Source organism: Chroicocephalus ridibundus, chromosome 14 (assembly GCF_963924245.1).
Source record: "Chroicocephalus ridibundus chromosome 14, bChrRid1.1, whole genome shotgun sequence".
Classification (NCBI taxonomy): domain Eukaryota; kingdom Metazoa; phylum Chordata; class Aves; order Charadriiformes; family Laridae; genus Chroicocephalus; species Chroicocephalus ridibundus.
Window position 1 is genome coordinate 9,163,935 of NC_086297.1, and position 25,263 is coordinate 9,189,197.

The window sequence follows — 25,263 nt, forward strand, 5'->3', positions numbered from 1 at the left end:
CGCCCGCCCCGCCCCCGGCTTCGTCTTTCTCTCCTTTTTTTTTTTTCCTCACCGATCGTGGGTGGTAGAGGTGGTCTCGGAGGGGGCGCGGAAAACCGTCTTCTAAATTAATAACTTGCCTGCCGTTGAAAGTGACAGTTAAGGCGGCCCCGCCGTGACCCGGAAGGACTCGGCGGAGGCGGGGAAATTTTGAACAATGTGCGCCGAAAACGGTAAAAAAACGGAAATAAGGCGAGGCTTGCCTTCGCTGGGGGAAGGAGGGGCAGGAAGCCCCCACCGAATGGGGGCGGGGGGGGAAAAAGCAGCGTTAACGAAGGGGAGCACCTCCCTCGCGGGCGGGAGGTGACGGTTTAAAATGGCGGCCGCGGAGGGGAGAGCGCTGTGAGGGGAGGCGGGCGCGGGCCCTTGGCTGGGGAAGCTGTCGGGGTGGTTCTCTTGGGGCAGTTGTTGTGGGAGCTCTGTGCCCTCCTTGTTCCCACTACAGCCGGTTCTGCGGTGCCGTGTGTCGTGAGGGGATATGGTGGGCTGGCGCGGGCTCCTCTTCACCACCTGCCGGCGGCGGTGCCGGGTGAAGCCTCCCCAGTCCTCGCCGCGATGGACGCAGGAGCGGTGTAGGTGCTTCTGGGGCTTCTAGCCTGGCTGTGTCGGTGCCTGCGAGGGAGCTGTGGGCCGGAATCCTCTGCGCACGCCAGCTCTGCGCGTTGGTGCTTTGGCAGCGTGCGGGGTAAAACAGGAGCAAGGGTGAGGGTTGGCACAGCCCCTGTGTGAGGGTGGCAACCAGGTTCCCGGAGTTTTCTCTAGGGAATTCAGGGAAAGCTGCTCCCCCATCCCAGAAGTTGTTGCTATGGCATTTCAGGCACTGAGTAAAACGTTCAAACTCTGCGTACGAACTGTAATACTTAGTTCTCATCTTACAACAGTGATAAATGTTTCTGCTCATCTGTTTTGTAATACCGTGTTAAAAGAAGAGAAGCAAAAAGTCTCTACCGATTTGTTTAATGCAATGACTGTATCTATATGAGAAAGTAAATTCAGTATTAGAATTTAAACCCTTATTCTTACTGTTACGTTTAATATTTTTTTTGCACTGAAGAAATATCAAAATAAGCAATGACATCAATACAAACCTAGAAGCAACAGTTTGTTTCCTGCTACAAAAGACTTAAAAAATCAAATAAACTATTACTACACGTTTTGTATTGCTCCGTGCTATGTTGTTCATTATTTTTTCCAGGAGAATTTTGATTAAAGCTTTTCTTATTCATCTACTGAAACCTCTTCTCAAAGGAGAAATTTGAAGTTTAACTTTACAATGATTTCCCTAAAATGATGGAGGGGGTTTCCTGTGCCCTTTATTCACTAGTTTCACAGTCACTTCAATACAAGCTGCTGCTAAAAGAATTGGTCCAGCACACCAGCCCAGTTTGCTGTGCAGCTGGATGAATGCTTATGCCGGCCCAAGGGGAAGAAGGTGTGAGTGGGACACAGCGCCTAGAGGATCTTAAAAATCTGTTACTATGAATTCATAATATAGAAAAGCAAGAAGAGAGCTTTGCTTGTGTTACAAAAACCCACCTTGGTAATCTAATTGGATCTTTGTAAAGCAGCCTCTGACTAATCATACTGACTTTCTTCCACAAGTGAAAAATAGATCAATCTACATTTTTAGAAAATACAGGTCAGGAATTAAAAAACAGTTAAATATGGAACAATAGCTGGGGTATGGGTTTTATTTAAGTCCTTTACTGTAGATAGCAAAGGTAAAATTTGATGATTTACTGCAATCAATTCTGTATTTCCTTCCTTTCCTCTTTGGCCATCAGTTACGTGCAGCTGATGTAGCTGAATGCTCCCATCCTGACAACAGGGCAGACGCAGGAGAGGACCAGTAAAAGGCAGCCATTCAGTCGATACAAGATGGGTGATCCTCTTTTGGTTTTGCTGATGCTTTAACAGAGACCTTCAAAACTTAAAAGACCAATTGATCTTAAATTCATTATTTAGAAATACTGTGAAGTAAAATAGTAAGGGTGTGTAATTACTAAAAATGGAAGTTATTCCTTGAGACGAAGCAGTGAAAGATTATGAAGACTTTCCTGAGTCACTGAGACAAGGAAAGGCAGAAGCACTGAGGAGAGCGTGTGTGTTGGTGGCACTGCGATACTTGGTTTTTCCCAGGTGGGAATCATTTTCCCTTTGGAATGACTATTTGTGTGTTTGAATTCAGCTAGGCAGCTTTCTTACATGATTTTCTAAGACTTTTAAAAATCTTTTATTTATTATTTATTTAATATTATTTAGAGGATGGAGATTATAATTCTTAAAAACTAGTACAAATCTTTTTGTTCTAAGGACTAGGAGTTTTCCACCCTTTGAAGTAGAAAAAGTGTATGCTCATAAAACTGCATTTCCCAGAGTGCACAAGGGCTTTCTAGGCTGGGTCAGCTGATCTAGATTGTGAAATATTTCTTATTTCCTGTCCAACATGCATGGAAATGACTGCTGTGTACAAGTGTCTCATCTTTCCTTCGTCAGGTGATTTACAGGCTTTGGACCAGAATTCTCATTTAGAACAATGGCAAGAAACTGGGCTGATTAACTAGCTCGGTATCTGGAAAACCGCTTCGTTTGGGGGAGAGAGATGTCATGAAGAAGTAATATACTGCAGTCTGCTCTGCTAACTTCATGGGAAAAGGTAGAGAGAAGCTTTTGTACCAGACCTTTATCTTTGGGTGGTTTGGGGTCTCTTTTGGGTTTTGTTTTTTTTTTTTGAGTTACTGATTATGCTGTACATTATTTAAGGGAGTCACTAGATTTCTTGATTAGTTGATGGTTATATTCTATCAGCTAATAAGTAGCTCTAAGAAATCCTCATTTTTTAAGCTTTCTTTTATGTTTTATTCTTTTTGCTTGCTTGTTTTTAACAGAGGTTAAGAGGAAACTTTTAAAAGAAAATAGAGTTTTTCCCATCGCAAGCTGAGGACTTGGCAAGAAAATACAAAATGTCTCCTGCATCAAAAAAACTTTTCAACATCATTATCTTGGGAGTCTCATTTATGTTTATATTCACTGCTTTCCAGACATGTGGAAATATTGCGGTAGGTATGGATTTCAAAACACGCCACATTTCTATGACACTTACTAATCCTTTCTTGACTTGGGTGCGCTCTAATGTAAGAGTTCCTTTACTTGGGATTTTTTAATATGCAAGACACCTTGACATTTTTTCTCCTTTCTTTTGGCTTAGTGTTAACTAGATTAAGTTGGTTAACCGTATAATTAAGCAGTTTATTTCTTTAAGATAGCGTAGCTACATATGTAAGTGTGTCTGTCTGCTTAGAAAGTAGAAAATTAATGAATCCTGTCAAATGTTTGAATTTTGAAAATAGTGTCTGTTTTGGCGCTTGCAATATTTATCAATTGAATTACACTGGACCTTCCGTATTTCAGATTATTGTATACAGTCGCTTTCAAAATATTTGCCGAAGCTGTATTATTAACCATGCCCCTGGTTTTTCTTAGAATGTTTTCCCTAATCTAACGTATTTTTCCGTTCTAACAAATTAGACATTGAGGGGGAGTATGAGGATAACATCTGACAAGTAGTCAGACTTCCACAGTTACTAGAACTGCCAAGTCACCTTCCATCAGATTAAGTAATTTACTGCTTTAGTATCGTGTATCTCTGCATGCTGAAGCAAAATTGGGCATGACATAATCCAAATTTATTATTAAAAGCAGATTGTATTCTTACTACTTAGATTTTTAGAATCCTCTTGCTGACATACTTAGCCCAGATCGTCTACCTGAGTTGTTGGCGTTGCTTTCAATATTAATTATATGCCTGAAGGACAGTTAGATTTCAACATTCCTCTTGAGCCTACAAGTCTTACAGCTTCTCTTTTCTTGCATGCAAGAAGAATCCTTTCTGGGTTCAGACCTATAAATGTCCTTCACTGTGCTATAGAAATAACTACTTAGGATGGCCTTTGTAAACCATCCTAAGTGCAGCATGATAACTGTACGTGAGTACATAAGTGCAGCCCGGTGGTCTTAGAAGTTCTGCAATGAATTCACAGCGCTGAATTGGACCTAGTGCAATTTACTGTCATTAAAGTCATTACAAGTGACTTGCAATCATATCTGCCTGCCAGTCCAACTAATTACATGGTCTCATGATCACCAAAGCTGATTCAAGGGGAAAAAAAAAGGAACAGGGAAATAAAGGGAAACTGAAAAGAACGGAAACTCTTATCAGAAGCTCTTAGTTAGGTCAAATTAAGAGTATTTTGAAACTTCTCCTTTCCCCCCCACTTTTTAAATTAAGATAGTCATACCTATCTACCTGAGAGGTGTTTTGTGAAATATTTTAAGGTCATGATATAATCCTTAAGTACTAATTACTGCTTCCAACATAGATGCTTCCCTGCCAAATATCTCCTTCACCTTCATTGTGAAGGTGTTGTGAATTGTAATACTTTATTTTAAGTACCTTGTAGGGTCTATTAATGATTAATTTTAACATTTAATACTGACTTCAAACTGATGCAAGTGTTCTCAGATTACAAGATACCTTCTAACATATGATTTTCTCCTCGCAGCAAACCGTTATCACAAATTTAAACAACACGGATTTTCATGGCAGTGGCTACACAAGGTAATTTACACAGATCTTCTTATTACTGTGGTTCTTGCAGGGCGAGGCTGGTTATAATTCCATCTGGTAGAGATATACTTTTGAGAGATTGTAGTGTTCTGCTGACTTCACCATTTAATAGCATACTTAAACATTCGCTCTAGTTCTAGTTGAACTGCATATCTGTCTTGCATTTTGTCTTTGTAGGCAGCAAAAACGCCATACGGTCATCACATTCTCAGCATTTTATCTTAGGAGATGCAGAACGTGGAAGTTAAATAAAACTGCTAACTAAGGCCTTGGTTGTTTGTCCGTCCTTGTACACCTCTGTGTGTTTATGTAGGACAGGTGGTGTGGATCAGCTTCCAGGAAATCCCGCAACATAAATGCGAAAGGAGCAGTCAGAAAGATGAGAAGCAAAGCCACGAAAAGCCATTCTGTTTGTTTATTGCACTGGCATAGCCAAACTCGCCAAGCATGCTCAGGGACCTTCTGTATGCCAAATTAAGCTGTCACGTAGGAAAACCTGGTTGCTGCCTTGAAGGTTTCCTGGCTTAATTTAAACTAAATCTACAACTGGCACAAAATATATCTATACAGTTTCTGTGCTGTGTTTGGCAGAAAATGAAAACCTCACTGATAGACGAATGAGGCTCTGGAACTTTCTCCTCTAGAAGTACTGGGCACAAAATGCAGTAACTACTGTTGAGGCGCAGTTTGACAAATGGGTGTTGTAAATGACAAGATGTGCTTGCCTGCAATAGTTTGGGACTCTATTCAGCAATTCAAGAACCACTGTACGCTCCGGTATTCCCACATAGAATGCTATGGGTGAAGGCAGCAGAAGAAAGGACGGAAACGTTTGACCATGAAAGTTACGCAGTTGCTTAAGTTATGTGTGTACTTAACTTGATAACTTTGGAATTGACTGAATATTCTTAAATCAGTTGCACTTACATCCTATATTTTGTTTTAAGTACTTAATCATCTTTGGTGTTTATTTATGTAGCATGTCCATTATTTATGGAGTATTCTCTGCATCAAATCTTGTATCACCTTCAGTGGTTGCGATAGTAGGACCTCAATTTTCCATGGTTGTTAGTGGCATATTTTATAGGTAAGTATTAATTTTGAATTTTTTTTCTGCTTCCTTTGAAATCTTTCTTTCATTTTTTCATGCCTAAGGCTACCATACTATACATGAAATTGTACTGGCTAAGAAAGGCAACTGCCTGTGTCAGTAGATGTGTGACTGCAAAGCAGTTCAGCCTACTGGAACAGAGTGTATTTTTTCCACAGCATTTCTAGACTTTGCTGTCACTGGAGTTCAGGTTGTGGCTCAGATTAATGACTATGTAAAAAAAAAAACTTGACACGCTTAGTGGGGTAAAAATATTACCTTTTTTCGCATACGGCCTGAACTATTTTCCAATGTCACTTGAGAGAGAGTAGCTGATTTAGAAGAAGCTAAGTGAGGTATCTGATTGTTAAAGAGCATTGTCCACTTTAAGTCTATATTCAATAAACTGATCTGTTCTATTCTAGCCTATATATTGCAGTTTTTATCCAGCCTGCTACATGGGCTTTCTACACTGCTTCTGTTTTTATTGGCATTGCAGCTGCTGGTAAGCATTGTTCTTAGCCTGTTTACTGTTCTTTGCTGCATTTGAATATACCTCTACATTATTGTTATTTCCTGAGCAATACATTTGGTATATTTTAGTACTCTGGACGGCACAGGGAAATTGCTTGACTGTAAATTCTGATGAAAACACCATTGGAAGGAACAGTGGAGTGTTTTGGGCACTCTTACAGTCCAGGTAAGCTTTATTTGTTAATGTTTTTTTGGTTGTGTGCACGTTCTACTTTTTACGTTTTTTGATAAGTGGGAGACTGCATCCAAAAATACTCCACTGGTCCTCTGCAGTCAGAGAAGTGGGAGGGAAGGCTGGAAGCAACATCGCTGTTGTGCATTATAGAGCAATGAACGTTACATATTGCAAGCCTCTGCTCTCGACATGCTGTTAGGGGCACATTTGACATATGTAACAGAAATCTGGTTGATTGTGAAGGGCTGTGCTAATTTGTGCCAAGATATAAGTGCACTAATAAGCCCTAATGGCCATGAACAGCCTCACCTGGCACCTCCACCACACCCTTCCCATCTGCCCATGAGCCCAGCAGCCCCATTTAAACTCAGCCCTGGGCTTTCAGTTTTGCTAGAGCTGTGTTGGAGGAGTACTGGGCTCGGGCTCTTGTTGATCTAGACTGGCTTCCTGTCTTGGCTTTGTTCTGCCTCGTCACCACGGACCTGTGTGGTGATCACTGAACCTAACTCTGGCCTGTGGACTCACCTCCTTGGCTTGACCTCAGACCTGTCTCATCAACGTAAAATTATACCATGGTCAGGACTCTTATTTGACCCTGTCTACAATCTTTGGGTCTGCCCTGCTTGCTTTGCTCGTGTACTGCTGGGCTGGGCTTTAGCTGATGAGGCACCTTCTCTGTTGGATGCGTTATGCTCCTTGACTCCTAGCTTAGCCCTCCTTCCCTGAGGGAGCAGCCGGACCTTGCTGACAAGTTGAAGTGAAGATACTAAAGTTGGACCTGGCAGTCAGAAAAGAGATCTTGTTGTCAGTAGTTCTCTGATGTTAAGCTTCAAGTGCTGCATCAACCAAAAAAGTCAACAACAGGCTCGGCATCAAGACAGGTAGTGAGAACAAGGTCGTGGATACTGCGTTGCTACTATTGAGTGTCTTGTGTAGATAATGGTTTATGCCTCTTGGGAGAGCATATATGATACAGCGAAATACAATAAAAATGCACAGGAAGATAGAGCTGCTGACTTGAAAAGAGACTAAAAAGGCTGTGACTCCACTTTGGAGAAGGTCCACAAGTGGTTCCTGAAGAGGGGTACCTTTTACCACCTCTAATACAGCAATTCTGGATATTGGGAGACAATGAGGGAAATGAATGGCAGAAAGTGCTTAGGCTGGTGAGCCTGCATTAAATGGCATTGCTGAAGCTGTTGCGGGGACAGAATACTGGATTAGTGGAGTATCAGTCTGAACCAAGGGCGTACTACTTGTGTTTCTTAAGTTTCAGGTTCAGGAATTAACATATCAGTATGTCATCAGAGTAGCAATTTCCACAAACCCAATTAATCGTGTGTTTTACAGTGAGTAAAATGCATGGCTTTATATGAGGAAACTTAACTCTAAGCCTGTTTTAAATCACTATTCATTCAGAACTACTGTATTTCAGGAAACTGTAGGTAGGAACACAGAATTTCCCTGGAGCTGTTAACAACCAAGTGAGCATTGCTGGGGCAATACTTCAGGCAAGACACATGACTCTTCTAAGGAAGTATTACAAAATCATCTCCGCAAATGTGTCAGCTTTCTAACCTATACCCTTCCAAAATTAGAGAGCGAGACAGCTTCGATGCAGATTTCCTCATTTTTGTTACCACCTTGCATTTTTATTCTTGAAAATGAATAGCCAGCATTACGCGGAAGAATCCTTTACGGTGTTGGAAGTTTTATATAGAGTAAGCGGTTTGCATAGAGAGTGACTAGTGTCTTCATTTCTTTCACAATTGTACAGTACTGGTTTTTGCTTAGTATAGTATTACTATGATGCTACAACCTTAATCTTGCCACAAAAAGTGCTCTTACCTTTGTTTTCCTTTTGGTTTACAGCTTGTTTTTTGGAAACCTCTATATATACTTTGCTTGGCAAGGAAAAACTCACATATCAGGTGGGTATTGATTGCTTATATGGGAGGCCATCCTTTAAAGTATGGTAGCATGAATAAACAGATGAAACAACGAACTGGAAAGTGGCAAGAAACTTATACAGTAGTAGACAATTTTTTTTCCAATTTATTGTTAGATAGACTATTTTTGGAATATGTTTTTGATTCAGTGTTCCATGGTACTCATGGCCCTTGTATTACGTATGTCGTTTTCCTGCACTCAGTGCACTTTGAGTACTCTCTTTTAGGATGTTGTCTGTGAAATTCCTCAGTATGCTAGTTTAGAATAAAGTTTTCCATCATAGCTACTCTGGGTTTTTGACCTGTGGAGACACGCTTGTGCCAAAATATGCGTGGTTTGAGGGAAAGGTATTCCGGAATGGCTGTATGTTTAATATACATGCTGTCCCGTTCCTGGTGGAGACCATCCTTCTAAATCAGATTGGAGACTGATTAACCTGTGAAATAAAGGAAAAGAAAGGAAAACCATGCCATTTCACTCCATGGCTGCACTAATGGTTGTGTTGGCACCCAGCTGTGTAGGAAGACAGAGATGGAGATGTGCAGCTGGACTGAGAGCGGGCTGCTGCTGCGTAAACTGGCAGCGTTCCTGGAGCAGCGTGTAAAGAACTCACTCTTCCTTTCTTGGCGTAGTTTATGAAGACTAACTTCCTAATGGGATTGTAATTAGTACTATAGTTTTTTTTGTTTGACATCATGCTAGACTGGTACAGAGCAGGAATTAGAGAACAGTTGACTTCTGAATGTTCTTAAGAAGCTGAATAGTGGTTGAGACTCTGGTTTTAAAACAGAGATTTCTGGCAACTGTTTTAAGTAAGCAGGGCAAGGTGGGTGGGGGTATCAGATAATGAAATGGCAATGGTGAAAATAGAGCAAAAAGTAAGATTTTAATTATAAAAAATGAGTATTGCTGGAAAACCAACATTTTGTAAATAAATAGGGTGTTATTTAAAGTGTCAGAGACACTTTGAACCTGGTGTGCCTGAAATTCTGTGCATTCTAAATTTCATTGCTCTTGCTAACCACAGAATAGAGCAATTAACTGTAAGGAAGTTCTGCTGTTACGTTTTCCTCGATCTTCAAATTTCTTGAGACTCCTCTTTAATAAAGAAAATGTTGATATCAGAAAATTTAACAGCCCTTAAAAACTAATTCCTCCTTCCTTTTACTACCCATATAAAAATATTACAGGTATTTCAAGGTGAAACACATATTCTTCTTGATCTGTAATCATACAGAGGTTCTTCTTAATTGATGTAGAACAATTTTATGTTTACCTTTAAGCTAAAGGGGAAGTAAATACAAGCGTAGGCAGTATCTGCAGAGTCGTACGCTAGCTCAGTCACGACCATTAGCTGTTTCTTGGCTTTTTTTCTCCTGCTTAAAATTTTAAATGAGGGTGACTTCTGTATTACAGGCTTGCCCATGCCAAACAAGTTGGTTAGTGCAGCAGAGCTGGTGCATGGGGCAACAATTCCCTTCCTCCAGCTGCACAGTGCACGTTGTGTCAGTTGAGTGAGGTTTCAGTGGTTTTAAGGCCTTTGTAGTTCACAAGCCTACCAGTTTATAACGTTACAGCACTAATATTTCTAATGCTGGTAAAGAGCTATTTTTCAGAATTTTGAAGGATTTTGGGATAGTTTGCTATGTCCACTCTGAATTATATGAGTCATAAGAGATGTACTTTCTTCTGCTAATAATTTATTTTGTTAATCGGCTCCTCCTTGGTCATAGCCTTTGCATGACAGAAAATGCGAGAGTGACATTCATAATTATGCCGATATTTTGTTGGCATCATAAAACTGAGACAGGAATTTGCCAGCAGCTGGGTACCTTTTGCTCCACGTGAAAGGTAAGTTAGAAAATTAGTATGCGTTTTAAACGCTGTTACGTAGTATTTCTGTGTTAGTTCTTGGCAGGTAGTTGAATTGGTTTGAATTGCTTTTGCACATCTGGTTATGACTCTTGTTTGTTTTTCCACAGAGAGCGATCGCAGAACTGTCTTCATTGCTCTGACTGTTATCAGTCTTGTGGGCACAGTTCTGTTCTTTCTGATTAGGAAACGAGAGGACACAAAAGCTCCAGGGGAGGAGGATTCTACTAATGAAATCCTGGGGGACGGCTCGTAAGTGCTTATGGCAGTAACATGTTGTCACATATACTTGTTCGTGCTCCTACTCCTCAATGGAACGTTGCATTCACTTGCCCTCTGATCTGGAAACATAAATGTTATGAACAACCTGTAGAATGTACAGATTTTAATAGAAAAGTGTCTGTACCTTAAGCGAGAATTAATGTTCTTTATATGACATATTCTCAAGGGTGGAGTGTGGAACTGCACGTTAAGTTTTTCATTAACGAGTAAGTGCCTTTAGAAAGATACCATTTACCTCTCTTCTCCACTGATTATTAAACATGTATCTGCCTTTCATAGTCTGTCTTGCCCTCATGAGCCCAGTTTAAAGGCTGAAATGAACAGGATTTACTGCCTTTTTATAGGTTATCTTTTACATACTGAAACATATTTTTCATATCTTCTCTAAATATGTATATATGCCACCCTAATAAATACATTACAAGTGCATAGGTACCTAGATAGATTCAGTACAGTTTTGCCTGAGGCATCATAGAATCATAGAATGGTTCGGGTTGGAAGGGACCTTAAAGATCACCTAGTTCCAACCCCCCTGCCCTGGGCAGGGACACCTCCCACTAGATCAGGTTGCTCAGAGCCCCGTCCAGCCTGGCCTTAAAAACTTCCAGGGATGGGGCTTCCACCACCTCTCTGGGCAGCCTGTTCCGGTGTCTCACCACCCTCATGGTGAAGAACTTCTTCCTAACGATCAGTTTAAATATTTTTGCTTTATTTAAAGAACAATGAAAATGTTAGAAAAACATCAGTAAGTATGCCAGTGAAAAAATGTTCAAAGCTAAAAATGCTCAGAAGAAAGACTCTGTTAAGCGGGTTATTTTTTTTAATGGCGTTCACTAGCCCAGAAAGCAAATAAATTTTGTAGTTAGTAGTTTAGAGTCTCGGAATCTTTTAATAATATTTTAGTGTATTCCAGTATATAATGCTGGGCTAGAGAATGTACAGAAGATTTTAAAAAGTTAAGCTGGCTTCCAGCATAGTGATGCAACAGGGTTATTCTTTTTCCATTTTGACTCAGTCATTTGTTTATCCAGGTCTGCAGAAAGCAAAATGACGAGAGCAGTGGCTGCCTTCAGTAAGTAGTGTTTCACGTAAGAGTTGTTCCAAAAAATACTGACGTACCTTTTCCAGATCTCCATGATTTATACATGTGATCACGTATAAATCACTTAGAACAAAAATTTGTGAACAAGTAAGGCTTTAAGAATGCATTTCAGTTATTTCACTTCAAATATAGACCTTCAGGCATGGCCTGCTTGGAAAAATGACAGCCAGATGGCAATGGTTTTCAGAGCAGAGATGACAGTTCATATAGGGACACAGGACTGATGAGTTTTGAGCCTGATAGGAATTCAGTTGTCCATGTGAGTATTTGTGATTTGGAGCCTGGGCAAAATGGGGCTTGCAACTGGTAAGTCTTGGGAACCACTGAACTAACGTGTGGGCGAATGACTGTTGGTGTGTGATTGGTGTGAGCTGGCTGGCTGTGCTTCAGAAGTGCTCCTTTCAGGTGGCTGTATCATACAAAGCTTGACTGGAAGCCAAGAAAGTGAAACAGACTTCACTTCAATTACATACTAGTATAGTCCAGGAGTATTTCCTTAATCTAGTTTCAGATCCAAGCTGTTTCACAACAGCTTCCTTCTGTAGATGAGCTCCAGAAGAACAGGCCAGCACTTGGGAAAGCTACTGCATGAAGGTTTTGTGTGCTTTTTTTTTTTTTTTTTTAATAAAAAAAACCAACCACTAACATAACAAGGTAAAAGAGAAGTTACATGTTGTTTTATTTTGTCACCAAATGATACCACTTAAAAACAAAAAATTTGACCTGGAGCATCTGCAGTTTCCATTGAAGTTTAATGTGGTCTGCCTCTGAGTGTTAAATTTGTTTTGAGAACATGGGGATCTTCAATGAGAATCTATTTACTTTTTTAGGAGACAGTTGCCACGAACTGAGAGAGAGTAAAAGAATATAATGAGCAGAAAATTGTCTGCTAATCGAAAACTGTGTATCCCCTCTTTAATATTTCCCCCTTGGCATTTTTTGCCAAAAAAGGATTTCAGATCACAGCATTTCTTTTAAAGGGCAGGTGAGGGTTGGTTTGTTTAGCACTCTGTTTACTGTAATAAAGTTACAGTTTGCATAATTTTAACCTATTTCTGCTTAAAGCAAAGAGCAAAAGAAAGTTTAGATTCTCTAAATAGTGTTACCAGAAGTTTGTATTAATTTCCATTATTATGTCTTTACAGAGAAATCTATAAAGCTGAGCTTCACCAAAGAGATTATGCTTCTCAGCGTTACAACAGCCTACACAGGTATGAAGTAAGCAGAGTGTGTAATCACATAGCAGTGTCAGGGCATTGTTTTGGAACTTTAACCCCAGAGCAGGGTCATAACTCCCTATCGCTGCAAATGTTACTTGAATATTTTCTTGTGGCCCTTGTGGCCAAAAAGGCCAATGGCATCCTGGGGGGCATCAAGAAGAGTGTGGCCAGCAGGTGGAGGGAGGTCATCCTCCCCCTCTGCTCTGCCCTGGGGAGGCCACATCTGGAGTGCTGGGTCCAGTGCTGGGCTCCCCGGTTCAAGGAGGACAGGGAACTGCTGGAGAGGGGACAGCAAAGGGCTACCAAGATGATGAGGGGACTGGAACACCCCTCTTATGACTGAGGGATTTGGGTCTCTTCAGTCTGGAAAAAAGACGCCTGAGGGGGGATCTTATCAACGCTTATAAATACTGAAAGGGGGGGTGTCAGGAGGGTGGGGCCAGGATCTTTTCAGTGGTGCCCAGGGACAGGACAAGAGGTAACGGGAACAAACTTGACCGTAGGAAGTTCCACGTAAACATGAGGAGGAACTTCTTTGCTGTGAGGGTGGCAGAGCCCTGGCACAGGCTGCCCAGAGAGGTGGTGGAGTCTCCGTCTCTGGAGATATTCCAACCCCGCCTGGAGGCGTTCCTGTGCCACCTGCTCTGGGTGACCTGCTCTGGCAGGGGACTTGGAGGAGATGATCTCCAGAGGTCCCTTCCAACCCTATGATTCTATGAAATTCTATGAAATTAACTTTGAATGAGTTACTCAGGACGTTTCTGTGTTCTGGAGAGCATTGCTGTATGGCAGGAGGGGTGCACCTAACTCTGTGAATACTGACAGATGTAGTAATGCTTGGTTCAGTGCAGTTCTGTGACACCCAAACTGAGGGTTAGGCAAAATTTACGTAACTAGTTTTTATGGGATTTGGCATTACACTATCAATAGGTTGTAGATTGTTTAATGCAATTGCATTGCATTTGAATTAAAAATATTTTTGCGGAATACACTTTCAGTGTCCCCTCCATTGAGTCATGTTAAATTACTAAGTCTTCATTTTAGTCTTGATTCTATTGGGCAAAGGTTTAGCCATTTTCAACTATTTTTGTCACTAGTATTGCTGTGCAAAGAGCTCTCTTTCTTTTTAGCAGCTTTAGTTAAACCTGGTCTGATATTGTTAGACCAAGGTTTGAGTTGTACAATAAAAACACATTTTTTTTTTTTGCCGTATACTAAAGTGATTCTTCCACAAAAGTGCTACAAAATGTTACTGGGATCCTTTAACGGATTTGGGGGGGACGGGTTTCTTGCTCCTTATTTGGCTTCAGGTGTAGTTCTGTTTGCGATCAAATTAAGTTTTAGGAAGAATAGATGCATCTTCAGAACCTCAGCTCTGAGTCACCATTATGAAAAATTGTTATTAGTGCTTGTAGGTGAAAAGAAAAACTTAGATGCAAGCAACCTATAAACAGTGCTGTAACATCTGCCGAAGCTTCTGGTAGAGAAATAGCAGTAGTAGCTATGAAGCCAGTTTGCACCAGCCCCTAATCTGAGCTAAAGTTACTTCACAGCATCTCCAATGTTGTGTTAACCCAAATTACCTAAGTTTAATTCCTCCTAGACGTTTAGTGCAATGGGAATGTGAAGCAAGATAACAAGGGAAGCGGGTAATTCAGCTTTTGCCTGATGAATCTGAAATTTGGTTTTACAGGTAGCAGAAAAATAATCAGTCCAGCTTGGAAAAAAATAGCTGCTGCCATCTGGTGGCTCTTGGTCAATATTGCCACTTTATGTAGGAAAATACACAATCCCTTAAGGCCAACAAAAGCTTTTATTTCAGAGTGATGTCACATTATTAAGACTGCCCAAAGTTCACCCCTTTTAGAGGCTATGCAGTTCATATACCATGTTAGGTGGCCTACTACATGTAGACCAGAACATGGTGTACCTTATTTTTGCAGTAGCAAAAGGCAAAGGAGGTAAATTAGAAACGGTTCTATTTTTGAACTGGTTTTCTTTGTTTAGACATAACAATTTGCATTATTTTAAATATACTTTCTATTAAGACACTGCTATTTTTACACTGATGATTGCTTATCGTTAAGGGAGAGGCCGCTGCCTGAGCGTTCACACGCCCTCCAAGGAGTCGCACACACAGCACCCGAGTCTGTCCCTGCTCGGACCACAGTCCCTTTGCAGTGGGTGACCCCAGTGGGCCGACAGGTGTCCCTTTTGACTCCTCACACACACACACTTACTCTCGGGTGCGCTCCCTCCTTCTCCAGGCTCGACCCTGGGTTTCCCACAGCAGAATATCAGCCATCAGATTTTATAAAAATAAATAACTTAATTGAGAGGTCCAGCAGCAGGGTCAGCTGGGGCTGGGTGCCTCCAGAGAGGGACGTTGAACAAAAAAATCCCTGGGCAGTGATGCCCTTGCGATCTCTAGACGCGCCTGTCACATGCTGTTCGTGCGTCTTTTAGTCCAATGGTGATTTTTGGTCTGGGGTCTTCTAACACCTTGGATTCTCTCTCTGTGTCCAGGCCGGCCGTTGACTGCTCTTATCCTGTTGATTTGCAGTCTCTGCTGATGGCTGTCGCCTCCTTATCTTCTGGTTCATGCTTCTTGTGCACCTGCGCTCGCTGGCAGAACACAGGGAACTGAAAAGTCCCAGACTTAGGGAAAAACACTTCCAAAACATCAGCGTGTTACCGACATTTTCTTCATACTAAAGGACTAAACACAGCACTGTACCAGCCACTAGGAAAATTACTGAGAAAATTAGTTGCCACCTAAATGCTTCAGCAAATCTAGCCACTCAGGCCAAGTAAAGCTAGGCAAACAGCATAAACCACACCATATTATAACCCTGGGTAATTTATTCCAATTAAAACTTAAATTTAAGCTAAACAACTAATATCTCTCAACACTTACACTCATACTAGTTGGACCCAACTGTGTTACCTTTCCTCACAGTAGTGGCAGTAGAAAGAAAGAAGAGTTTTAAACAAATAGCGGTGGTTCTTTTTCAGTTTTAGTTCAGTATGTATAGAAAAGTAATAGTCCATTTTAGGAATGTTGGCTCGTTTGGTATTTGGAGGTGCAGGGAGTCTTTCCTAGGAATGCCACAGCTTGGGGGAGGGGGAGGTGGAACCTTACACATGAAATTCCAAAGTTCTTGAAAAGCAGAAATCTAGACTATGTGTAGAGATTGTGTCAGCAGAAACAGTACTGAACCGAAGTGCGTGTGACAGGAATTAGGGACACCGTTTTTTTCTAATGCAGGTTTTGTCAAGTGGCATAGAAGAATATCATAATTACATGGTTTAAAATTCCCTAATTGCTTCTGCTACACATACCCCATTTAAATATAAGTAATTGAAAGGTACTTTAGGGAAAAACAGCCTTCAGACATAAAGAATTTTTTAATAACTTTTGTAATAGTTCATTATAATTTTTTTTTGTTTTGTTTTCTTTCAAAGGTTTGGAATTAACGTTCTTTTCTGGAGTATATGGAACATGTATTGGTGCTGTGAATAGATTTGGCAGTGAAGAGAAGAGCCTTATTGGCCTCTCTGGTATTTTTATTGGTGTTGGAGAAATTTTAGGTGAGTCTAAACTTACTACCTTCCAGAAAAAAAAAGGATTAAGATGACGTAGTTACTCAAAACGTGGGTTTTTTTTTTATTTAACTGAATAGTGTCTTTCAAGCTTCCAGCAATGATTATGTAAACAAAAAATGAAATATTAGAAATAAAATTGTCAGCGTCGTTCCTTGTTACACTGTGAATTATACATTACACGATGTGAAGTGAATGCAGACTAGGATGTGAAATAGAGGACTATGAATCCTAAGGTTTTGCATTCTTTCTGGGTTAGTGCAAAGGAATACGTAAGACTTAGAATGAGGGAAGCACTAGGCTACAATGTTAGTGGGGAATTTTCAGCATTTTGATGTTCTGTTTTTAAATAGTTTTCTCTTGACATTTTTATTATATAAGTGATGTTGTAACATTTTAAATTTATTAAAAAGTACTACACTAAAGATTTCTGTCTTTAAAAAAGCTAGCTTGTGTTAAATGAGATCTCATATTTGAATACAGGTAATGTTGACTACCTAATTTTTTTTTTTACATAAACTTAAGTACTGCAGTGTTTGTTTTTTTAAAAAAACAAACAAACAAAAAAACCACCCAAGCAACCAAAGACCAAACACTGTCTTTGTTCACTAGCACCTTGGATCCATAGAGATGCATGTTTTTATAATTAAAAGAGCTAAGCACAAGGCCATCCGTCTTCCCTTAGTACTGTTGCAGTACTGGAGGAAACAGTGGCTGCTGGGTAAGTACTTGCAGAAAGTCTAAGTGTCTCCATCAGCATCATCTGATAAATCTCCTGCCTGCATTTCCCAGACAACTCTAGAACCAGAAGGTTCTGCCGTCTTGCAAATGGGGCTGGCAGACCTGGCGGACTCCTTGGGACTATTCTCATGTCTGTCGATCTTCTGGTTATCCAATATGGGGAAGTTTATAATCTCAGTTTTCAACTGCTTTTTTTTTTCTTTTTGCGGTATTTTAAGCTTGGTTCTGTTCTCTACATCTTCAGTTGTGATTTAGTTATCCAATCTTTTTTCACTCGTACAGGTGGAGGACTCTTTGGTTTACTGAGCAAGAATAATCGCTTCGGCAGGAACCCCGTTGTGATGCTAGGCATGGTTGTCCATTTCATTGCCTTTTACTTAATTTTTTTCAACATGCCAAATGATGCCCCTATTGCTCCTATGAGAGGAACAGATGATGTTGCTTATATGATTCCAAGGTACGTAAACTTTTTCCTTTGGCTGGTATGACTCAAGATGTATATAAATGGCATGTTTCTCTAATAGAAAATTCCTTGAAGCTGCTTTTCTGTGTAGTGACTAACTCCATCAGAGAAAGCTTTCAGGAATTCTGTTTTTATTAAAGGTAGATATTCTACCAGTGTGCACTCAATTTAGGAACTTAAATGGCATAAGAATAAAAAGCATGAGGATGTTTGGTAGCAATTCTGCCACTTGAGAGCTGACATTTCTGACACGTAGTACAATAGTGAGACCAGCGTCTATTGTACTAGGTGTCAGGAATTGTTTGTTTTAAAACAGTGTTGGGCTTGGTTTTACTACAGCCTGGAGCACTGACCATGTACCGTTTTGTTGGTTTCCTAAGTCTTTGAATGCTCATTGTCAAAGTCTGCATGGTCTAACTGGAGCCATGCTATGCCTGTCTCTTATACCACCCAGTGTTAGGAGAAGAACATAGGGAGTTTTTTTATCTCATCATTGCAACCTTCTTTTGGGCTGTATTTTTGAAAATTTGTGTGAAAACAGTGTTGTCAGTTTGTGCAAATGCAGCTACTAACTTGCAATTACAAGCATTTGTGCCTGTGCAGGTGACTATTCGTTACTTCACTGGAGTATTTTTCTGCAAAATGAAATAGTATTTCTCTAATATTACTGCAGTTTTTATGAACTCACCATGTGTGTCTCAGCTTTTAATCGCTGCCTCGTGGGCTTTGTGGCTCCAGGCACCAAAATGAGTTCTTTTAGCAGTTCTAGTTCAGTGCAGAATTGACTTCAGGTATCAGAAGTCTTAGCATTCAAGAAATTAAAATCTGATAAAACTATTCTTTTTGCCAAGCCAAGCGTTCCCAGTTCTTTTCCAGTGAAATTTAAAGTCTGATAACTTTCTTCCATTCTCAGTTTCCAAATAAGTCTGCCAAAAATAATTTATAGACGTGTAAGCTGTTTCAATGAATGGTTTTTAAATTTGATTTCGCTTTTTCCTTCAGCAAAGAGGTGGCCATATTCTGCAGCTTTCTGTTGGGCCTGGGGGACAGCTGCTTTAACACCCAGCTCCTCAGTATTTTAGGATTCCTGTATTCAGAAGACAGTGCTCCTGCCTTTGCCATCTTTAAGTTTGTTCAGGTATTACATGGCACAGCCTTTTGAAAGTACGACTGTTGGAATATTATGGAAATACTGGGCTGGGTTTTTTAATGAGCTGAAAAAAATGATGTTGTTTCTGCAAAGGATTTCATCCTATTTTTTTTTATCTTCCACAGGAGAGAAAAAAGTTTTTTATGTAGAAGTAGCTTGATTGTGTAGCTTGGGGTGGTTATATAGCTTGGTTTGAGTATATAATCAAACTGCTATTACTTACAAGTTTTGAGGGAAGTTAGAAGTGTTGGGAATTGTAGTTTAAAGTCAAAAGGCTAGTACAGTTAACCAGACTTGTTTTTTATTTAAATAATCATTTACTGAATTTATTTACTCAAAGAAGTCTTTGACAGAGGGGGTTAAAAGGAAACAAGTTGTTTAAATAGTAGTTGAAGGGTTTGTGGATGATGTACCATGTCACTGGTGGCTATCAGGTGGGTACACAGACAAAAGAAGAATTGTTACGTTGTTTATCTGGTCTTAAGTTGTCGGATTGCCAACATAAATGCATCTCTGCTAGCTGGAGACTCGAAAAGTCTGTGTACAGTATGAACGCAACTGCTGTATTTTGGATAGATCACTTCACTCACAGGCATTTATCTTGTTTGATACTGAACTTTCCAGGTCAAGATCTGTGTTGATCAGAGGTAGCAGCAGAAAAACAGCAGTGCAAAGCGTTGAAACTGTTCACGCATGGTCACACCGGTAGCGAGCTAGTGCTGGGAGCAGAGGTCAGAGCGTGTCTAGTTTCAAAAGATGACAGCTGCTTGCTTCAGAAAGATTTTTTTTTTTCTTTGTGCACTGCTGCATTTTTATATCATTCTCTGTCATAGGTAAGAATTTGAGATAGATGTGGAATATAAAGATTCTTTATATGAGCTCGAAGGAAAATTTTACCCTTGAAGGATACATTGCAAGTAAGCAGCACTGCTTGTCAAAGCCTCGAGCTATTTTGATACAGAATAGCTTGTGATGCTGTAAAACTGGAAATAGTTTTCTGCATTTTGTCTTAGAGCCTTGGCAGTATCGTTTGTAGACAAACTGTTTTCAAGTTCCAGAGAACTGCGCTTGCAATGCTACAAACGCTTTTGAGTTGTGTTCACTTCTTGCAGTGAACACTATTTAAATAACAAGTAAAAACGAAATCTGTTGTATATAGTATCAAGGCATATGTTGGGGTATAATGAAGTTTTAAGATTATATATCTTCTACAGACGCATGCCACTGAGAGTTGCGTATTAAACTGTGTGTATGTCAATTTGATAATCCTTGTATAGTAATACCAGCCTGGATATCTCCACTGAAAATCTTTTTACGTTGTGGTTTGTGTTTTTTGTTTTTGTTTTTTTTTTTTTTGTTCCTCTCAGTCCATCTGTGCTGCAGTTGCATATTTCTACAGCAACTACTTCCTTCTGCAGTGGCAACTCCTGATCATGGTGGTTGTGGGCTTCTTTGGAACAATTACCTTCTTTACCGTGGAGTGGGAAGCAGCAGCAGCTCTTGCTGCCCGTGGCTCGGACTACAGCAGCATTTGATCTAGCTACCACGTCTAGCCCAACATAAGGGAAAACAGGCACATTTATTGTGAAGTGATGCGAGAAGGTGAAAAGATCCAGTGGCTGCAGAGGTTAAGATGGAGCAAGCTACTCCTAAATCACCATCGGCTAACTGAATGTGTAACGTGGGAGGAAAAAATGCCAAACTTGAAAGGCTTTTTTCTCGCTTTAATCACCTGAGCGTGGTATGCATGTTCTTAAAAATCCGATATTAGAAATGGAAGGAAATGTAGAGATCTATGTATTGAACAATTCTGTTCTGAGATGTACCTTTCAGAATGTAATTGCATAATTTCACTCTACCGTGCACTACAGAACTACAGTTTCATTTCTTCCCCCCTAAATTATTTTTCCTATATTCCAGTTCTGCAGACACTTGAATTCTTGTGTTGAATGACTGATGGCTTTTTAAGGTACATTATGTCGCAGAATGCGTCTGCACGACTGGGAAAACAATTTATGTCACTGACTTTTTCAGCAATTAGATGTGGGGAGTATTTCTGTGGGAAATGTTGCCTTATTCTGTATTGCCCAGTTCCTTTTTCCCCCCCAACCATTTGCTTATTAATCTATTTAATGTGCTTTTTTTAAGAAAGAGAATCAGTAGTGTGACACAAAAGATTTTTACAAGAATTTGAAGAAGTTACCCTTAGTTGTCTTAAGGACGTGCTCCTGCAATCTGTGAAGCATTGATAATTGGAAGCAATCTCTTGGTGCAGCATCTCAGAGTTGGACTGTGTCGGCAGAGCTGCTGAAACTTTCTCAGGGTAATGCTATATGAAGGACCATAGGACATGGCTTCCCTTCCAGCCTCCCAAATAGTTCTTTTAAGTTCAGCAAAATTTTCATCATAATCTGTGGTGGGAGCGTTGTCTGAGGTAACTTTTTAAAGTACAAAGAGACTCAGAATGTGAACTCCCAAGAATAACTTTGCAGTGTTTATTCTACTGCATAGTCTAAAAATACCTGAAACGCTTGATGTAAGTTGTTTCATTCAGCATATTTTGGGAAGTATTGTACTGTAATATTATTCTGCCAAATGCGAAAACAAGGATACTACTAGCATAGTAACTAAGTTTTAATGCAAAACTGTTACAGATGATATAATACAGGCAGTGAATGCAACTCACCTTGATTTTATCTGTCTACATGACTCCGTAATACTTGCAGTTGTTTCTGTCTAGCGGGCAAACAAGATGCAACCGAGAGCAGGTATGGAACACTGAGAAAGTGTTTTTAGACACTCCATGTAGCTATTTTTAGAAAAGTACCGTTCACCAACCTTTTTTTTTATGCACAGTCAGAATGTTAATGCCTTATCTTTAAAGACAAGTTAAAAAAAGTCGACTGAGCATACCGTGTCAGTAGCTCCTGCGTGTCATAACTACGTAGGTGTAGCCAAGGTTAAACTTGGTGAGGGAGTGCGGTGTCTCCTGTGACATTTGCTGTCACTTTTGCTCTCAAAGGGCATGTAACACACAACTCCCATGAAGCGCAGCCCTCTTCAAGCACACTAAAACAGCAGAGAGGGGCGATATTTACAGGCATATAGAAAAGGATTTTTAAATTCACTGCAGGTTTTTGCTGTGAGATCAGTAAGGTGTTAATGGGAAAATGAGAGGGCACCTGAACACTTGGCAAGCAAAGGAATCTGTGAGGACAGCCAGGAGAGAAAGCCTTTGTGTATTCCCGGGAGGTTTAATGAGTGATGTAAAAGAGAATGAGACAGAACACGCATTTGAGCGAGGGGTTACCGAAGCCATTCCAATGTGTCAGACAAACTGAAAAAGCATTCAGTATTCAATCAATATGTATGATTAATGTGACTAGCAGCACTCTAATGCCTGTCTCTTATCCACTCCTGTTATCCTGTAATTTGAAAGATACTATTTTTATATACTGAGCACCCTAAAACGTATAGACGATAAGATGCTGCCAGTGATTAGAATTCTCTTGTTGCTACACATTTATTTTCTCCCAAGTACCAAAAGGGATGAAGAGCTCTTTTTTTTTTTTTTTTTTTTTTTTTTTTTTTTTTTTAAGATAGGGAATTACAGACTTTTTTCTCCAAAACCTTCCTGGGACCTGTTTTCCCCTGCATATCAATGAGAGAAGAAAGACTTGAAAGTTCACGAGGAACAATTTTATCTTCGGTACATGGGGGAGAGAAAATGATTCTTGGGTCTTGTGGTGATGAGTAACTATAAACGCCTTTAAAGCAATGCCGTTTAATTGTAGCTAGGTTACGGGTCTTATGAGGCTGCTGTTTAAATTGATCTCTTTTAATGATGAACTTCTGTGGTGTTCATCTGCCACACAAGATTTATATCAACTATTTTATTAGAAATTAAAGAAAATTGCTAAGTTTATGTCGTTTCGAAAAGCATTTTGAGACTGACTTTCAGGGATACTAATGAACTAGGACTTGTAGACTTCAGTACCTCTGTGTACCCGCTTTACTTTTTTTCTTTTTCCTCTGTTCTGCTTGGTCTGACTCAATATCAGATACTGTTAGAAGTCTGTTCAGAACCATTTATTGGGTCATTAAAGTGAAGTATTATTGCGGTGTGGCAAGCTTTACAAGAAATCGTGAAATTCCCAAAACTGCATCATGGATAGCCAATTTTTTTTCCACTGTTAACCATACAAGTATCGCTTTTGACATTTGATCTGAAGAGACAGTTCTCAGTTATTCACGCAGATGATGACACATGATTGCTTTTCACTTACTCGTATTTCTTTGATTTTTTTCAGGTGAAAAATCTACCCAGCTGTACACAGTTGTTAGATCAGTCAAAATTTTTAGTATAGCAATATAAAGTATAGTAATGCTGACATCCGTTCATGATTCCATCTCAATCTCTTTATCAATATTTACCAGCCCCGAGACTGCACCCCATTCATTTCACCTCCTTGGCCTTTGAACAATTTCACATTAATCTGAATTGGGTGCTTAGTGTTAAATTAAGTGGGATTTGAAAAGGCTTTTGCTGTATTTGCGGTACTGTGGCTTTGTTTTATATTAGGGATTTTATCTTTCTAAGGGAAATGACACATTGAGTTGCTTGGGTTTATTGAAAAGAAGTCTTTCTTTCATTTTTTTTTTTCCCTTCTGTGTTGTTGCTAAGTTTTAATGTCTTCATATACTGCATCCCCAAGTTTTTCAAAGAAATACTAAAGAGGAAAAGAAAACTGATATTCTTGACATTTGAGTGCCAAAGAAGCTGCTACAAATTAGTCTTTAATGCATATCATATAAGCATATCTATATTTCTGTCTTGCCAGTCAGTTTTCATTTTGATACATGAATGTATGGAAAGAGAAAATTTCTACAGCTGTAGCCCTTGTGCATAATTATGGGATGTGCTTTTACTTCTGTTGTGTTAATTTCATTAGGTACAATCTATGTCAGCAAGCTGAAATAAGGAAGAGAACCATGTATGAAGTGTTCTGTATAAGTAATTCTAATATATACACTTCTGCAGATACAGATAAACTCAAAAAGATATATTCAAACAAAAAAAACCCACAACCAAAACCAACCCAACCCGAAACCCCCATAACCTTTACTGAGGTCCCTGTCTTAGCAGTACCCGTCCTGTGGTACAGTTGTTAAAAACAAGAAGTCTTCTGCAGGGGTATTATTTCAATTTTTGTGGCCATTTTAAACTGTATGCGAAAGAGAACTTCCTGGTGGAGTTTTCTGGTGTAACTTTATGGAAAAATAGTTTAAGTGTAGAAAAACATAAATTCAGGACTGTGCGTCAGTTAGCCAGACGACTTTCTTTGAATTCGGCAAGTTTATATCGTCTGGAGAACGCAGTTCCCTGGACACCAACCTGTCTAAGCGCCAGTAATTAATGGCACAGAAGTTGCCTAGCAGTGTGCCGCTGCTTGCAGAGTAGGCGTGTATGAAAAGAACCTCAAAGATTGTTTTTGAGAGCAATGATTAATTGTTTGCTGTCAGTACAAATAGGAACTGCTATGTTTAACACTGTGCCAGTAGATACAATACTCAACCTTGACTGGAATTGTGCAAGTATCTTAGTTAAGATAGAATTTTACAATCATGACCATTGATTTTTTCCTAGGGAAATGTGTTTTCAAAGGCTTTATCCACACCACTATTTTCCTTGGAAGTCTTGTAGCCCCACTTATGCAAATTGAATGGAAACAGTAGTTCGTACGATGTTGTCCTTGTTCCCAGGTGGGTCTTCTAATATGCTGGCAGAAATATTAAAAAATGGGAGAATTTAAAGACGGAGATGAAGTCAAAGTTACCTGCTTTAACAAGATACTCGCCATTGGGCTATGACCCTGCTGGTTCAGAAGCAAGGTTGAGACTCTGTGTTATTTTTCAGGAATAAATTCAGAATGATGCTTTGCTAAGTTTATCTTCAGAGGTTGTGTTAGTACCGCAGAGAAGCACTGATGAGAGACTGGAAAAAAACATCCTTACAAGTGCAATAGAGGGTAAATCTGGACCTGAGAATAATTCTCAGCAGGCACCTGAAGGGGCTGCTGTGTTCAGTTGAGTTTGGGCATTTGGCTGCTGCTGGCATTAACTCAAGTTTCTGTTTGTTTCGTATTTTCTATGTTGGTTATTTCAGCTGTTGACATGTCCTGCAAGCTATCCTTTCGCTTTTGTTTGTATTTTGACACTGTGCAGAAGTCTACTTTAAATGATTGAAACTGGTTTTACTTTAATAAAAGGTGTCTTTGGGTTAGAAATAGAGATAATTTAGAACAGGCTGACATAATGATTGTTCTAATGAAAATGCTGATTTCAAGTGAGTGTACCGACTGTTTACCATATTTCTTTTCATGGTCACAGCCATGCAAATAAAAGTGAATCACAG

At 39.8% G+C, this 25,263-nt stretch overlaps 1 protein-coding gene across 3 annotated transcripts; it reads left to right on the forward strand.

Moving 5' to 3' along the window:
- Positions 1–55: 55 nt before the first annotated feature.
- Positions 56–21,323, forward strand: MFSD11 (major facilitator superfamily domain containing 11). 3 transcript variants are annotated; one of them, XM_063352115.1, is made up of 17 exons: positions 56–212; positions 485–1,678; positions 1,824–2,178; positions 2,536–2,695; positions 2,928–3,098; positions 4,602–4,657; positions 5,646–5,753; positions 6,182–6,261; positions 6,360–6,456; positions 8,338–8,396; positions 10,398–10,539; positions 11,601–11,641; positions 12,817–12,882; positions 16,357–16,482; positions 17,518–17,692; positions 18,701–18,836; positions 20,216–21,323. In XM_063352115.1, exons 5-17 carry the CDS (start codon positions 3,003–3,005, stop codon positions 20,381–20,383), a joined length of 1,350 nt encoding a protein of 449 aa, XP_063208185.1. In that variant the 5' UTR covers positions 56–212; positions 485–1,678; positions 1,824–2,178; positions 2,536–2,695; positions 2,928–3,002; the 3' UTR covers positions 20,384–21,323. The 3 variants fall into 3 exon arrangements, with proteins under 3 accessions (XP_063208185.1, XP_063208187.1, XP_063208186.1); XM_063352117.1 differs by lacking the exons at positions 485–1,678; positions 1,824–2,178 and having other exon boundaries at positions 60–212; XM_063352116.1 differs by lacking the exons at positions 56–212; positions 485–1,678; positions 1,824–2,178 and having other exon boundaries at positions 2,429–2,695.
- The last annotated feature ends 3,940 nt before the right edge of the window (positions 21,324–25,263 follow it).

Excerpts from the sequence above, each read along its gene's own strand:
- MFSD11 (XM_063352115.1), top strand. The coding sequence starts at position 3,003 with ATGTCTCCTGCATCAAAAAAACTTTTCAACATCATTATCTTGGGAGTC. Across the intron at positions 4,658-5,645 it reads CATGGCAGTGGCTACACAAG|CATGTCCATTATTTATGGAG; the intron begins GTAATTTACACA and ends TTATTTATGTAG. Across the intron at positions 16,483-17,517 it reads TGGTGTTGGAGAAATTTTAG|GTGGAGGACTCTTTGGTTTA; the intron begins GTGAGTCTAAAC and ends TCACTCGTACAG.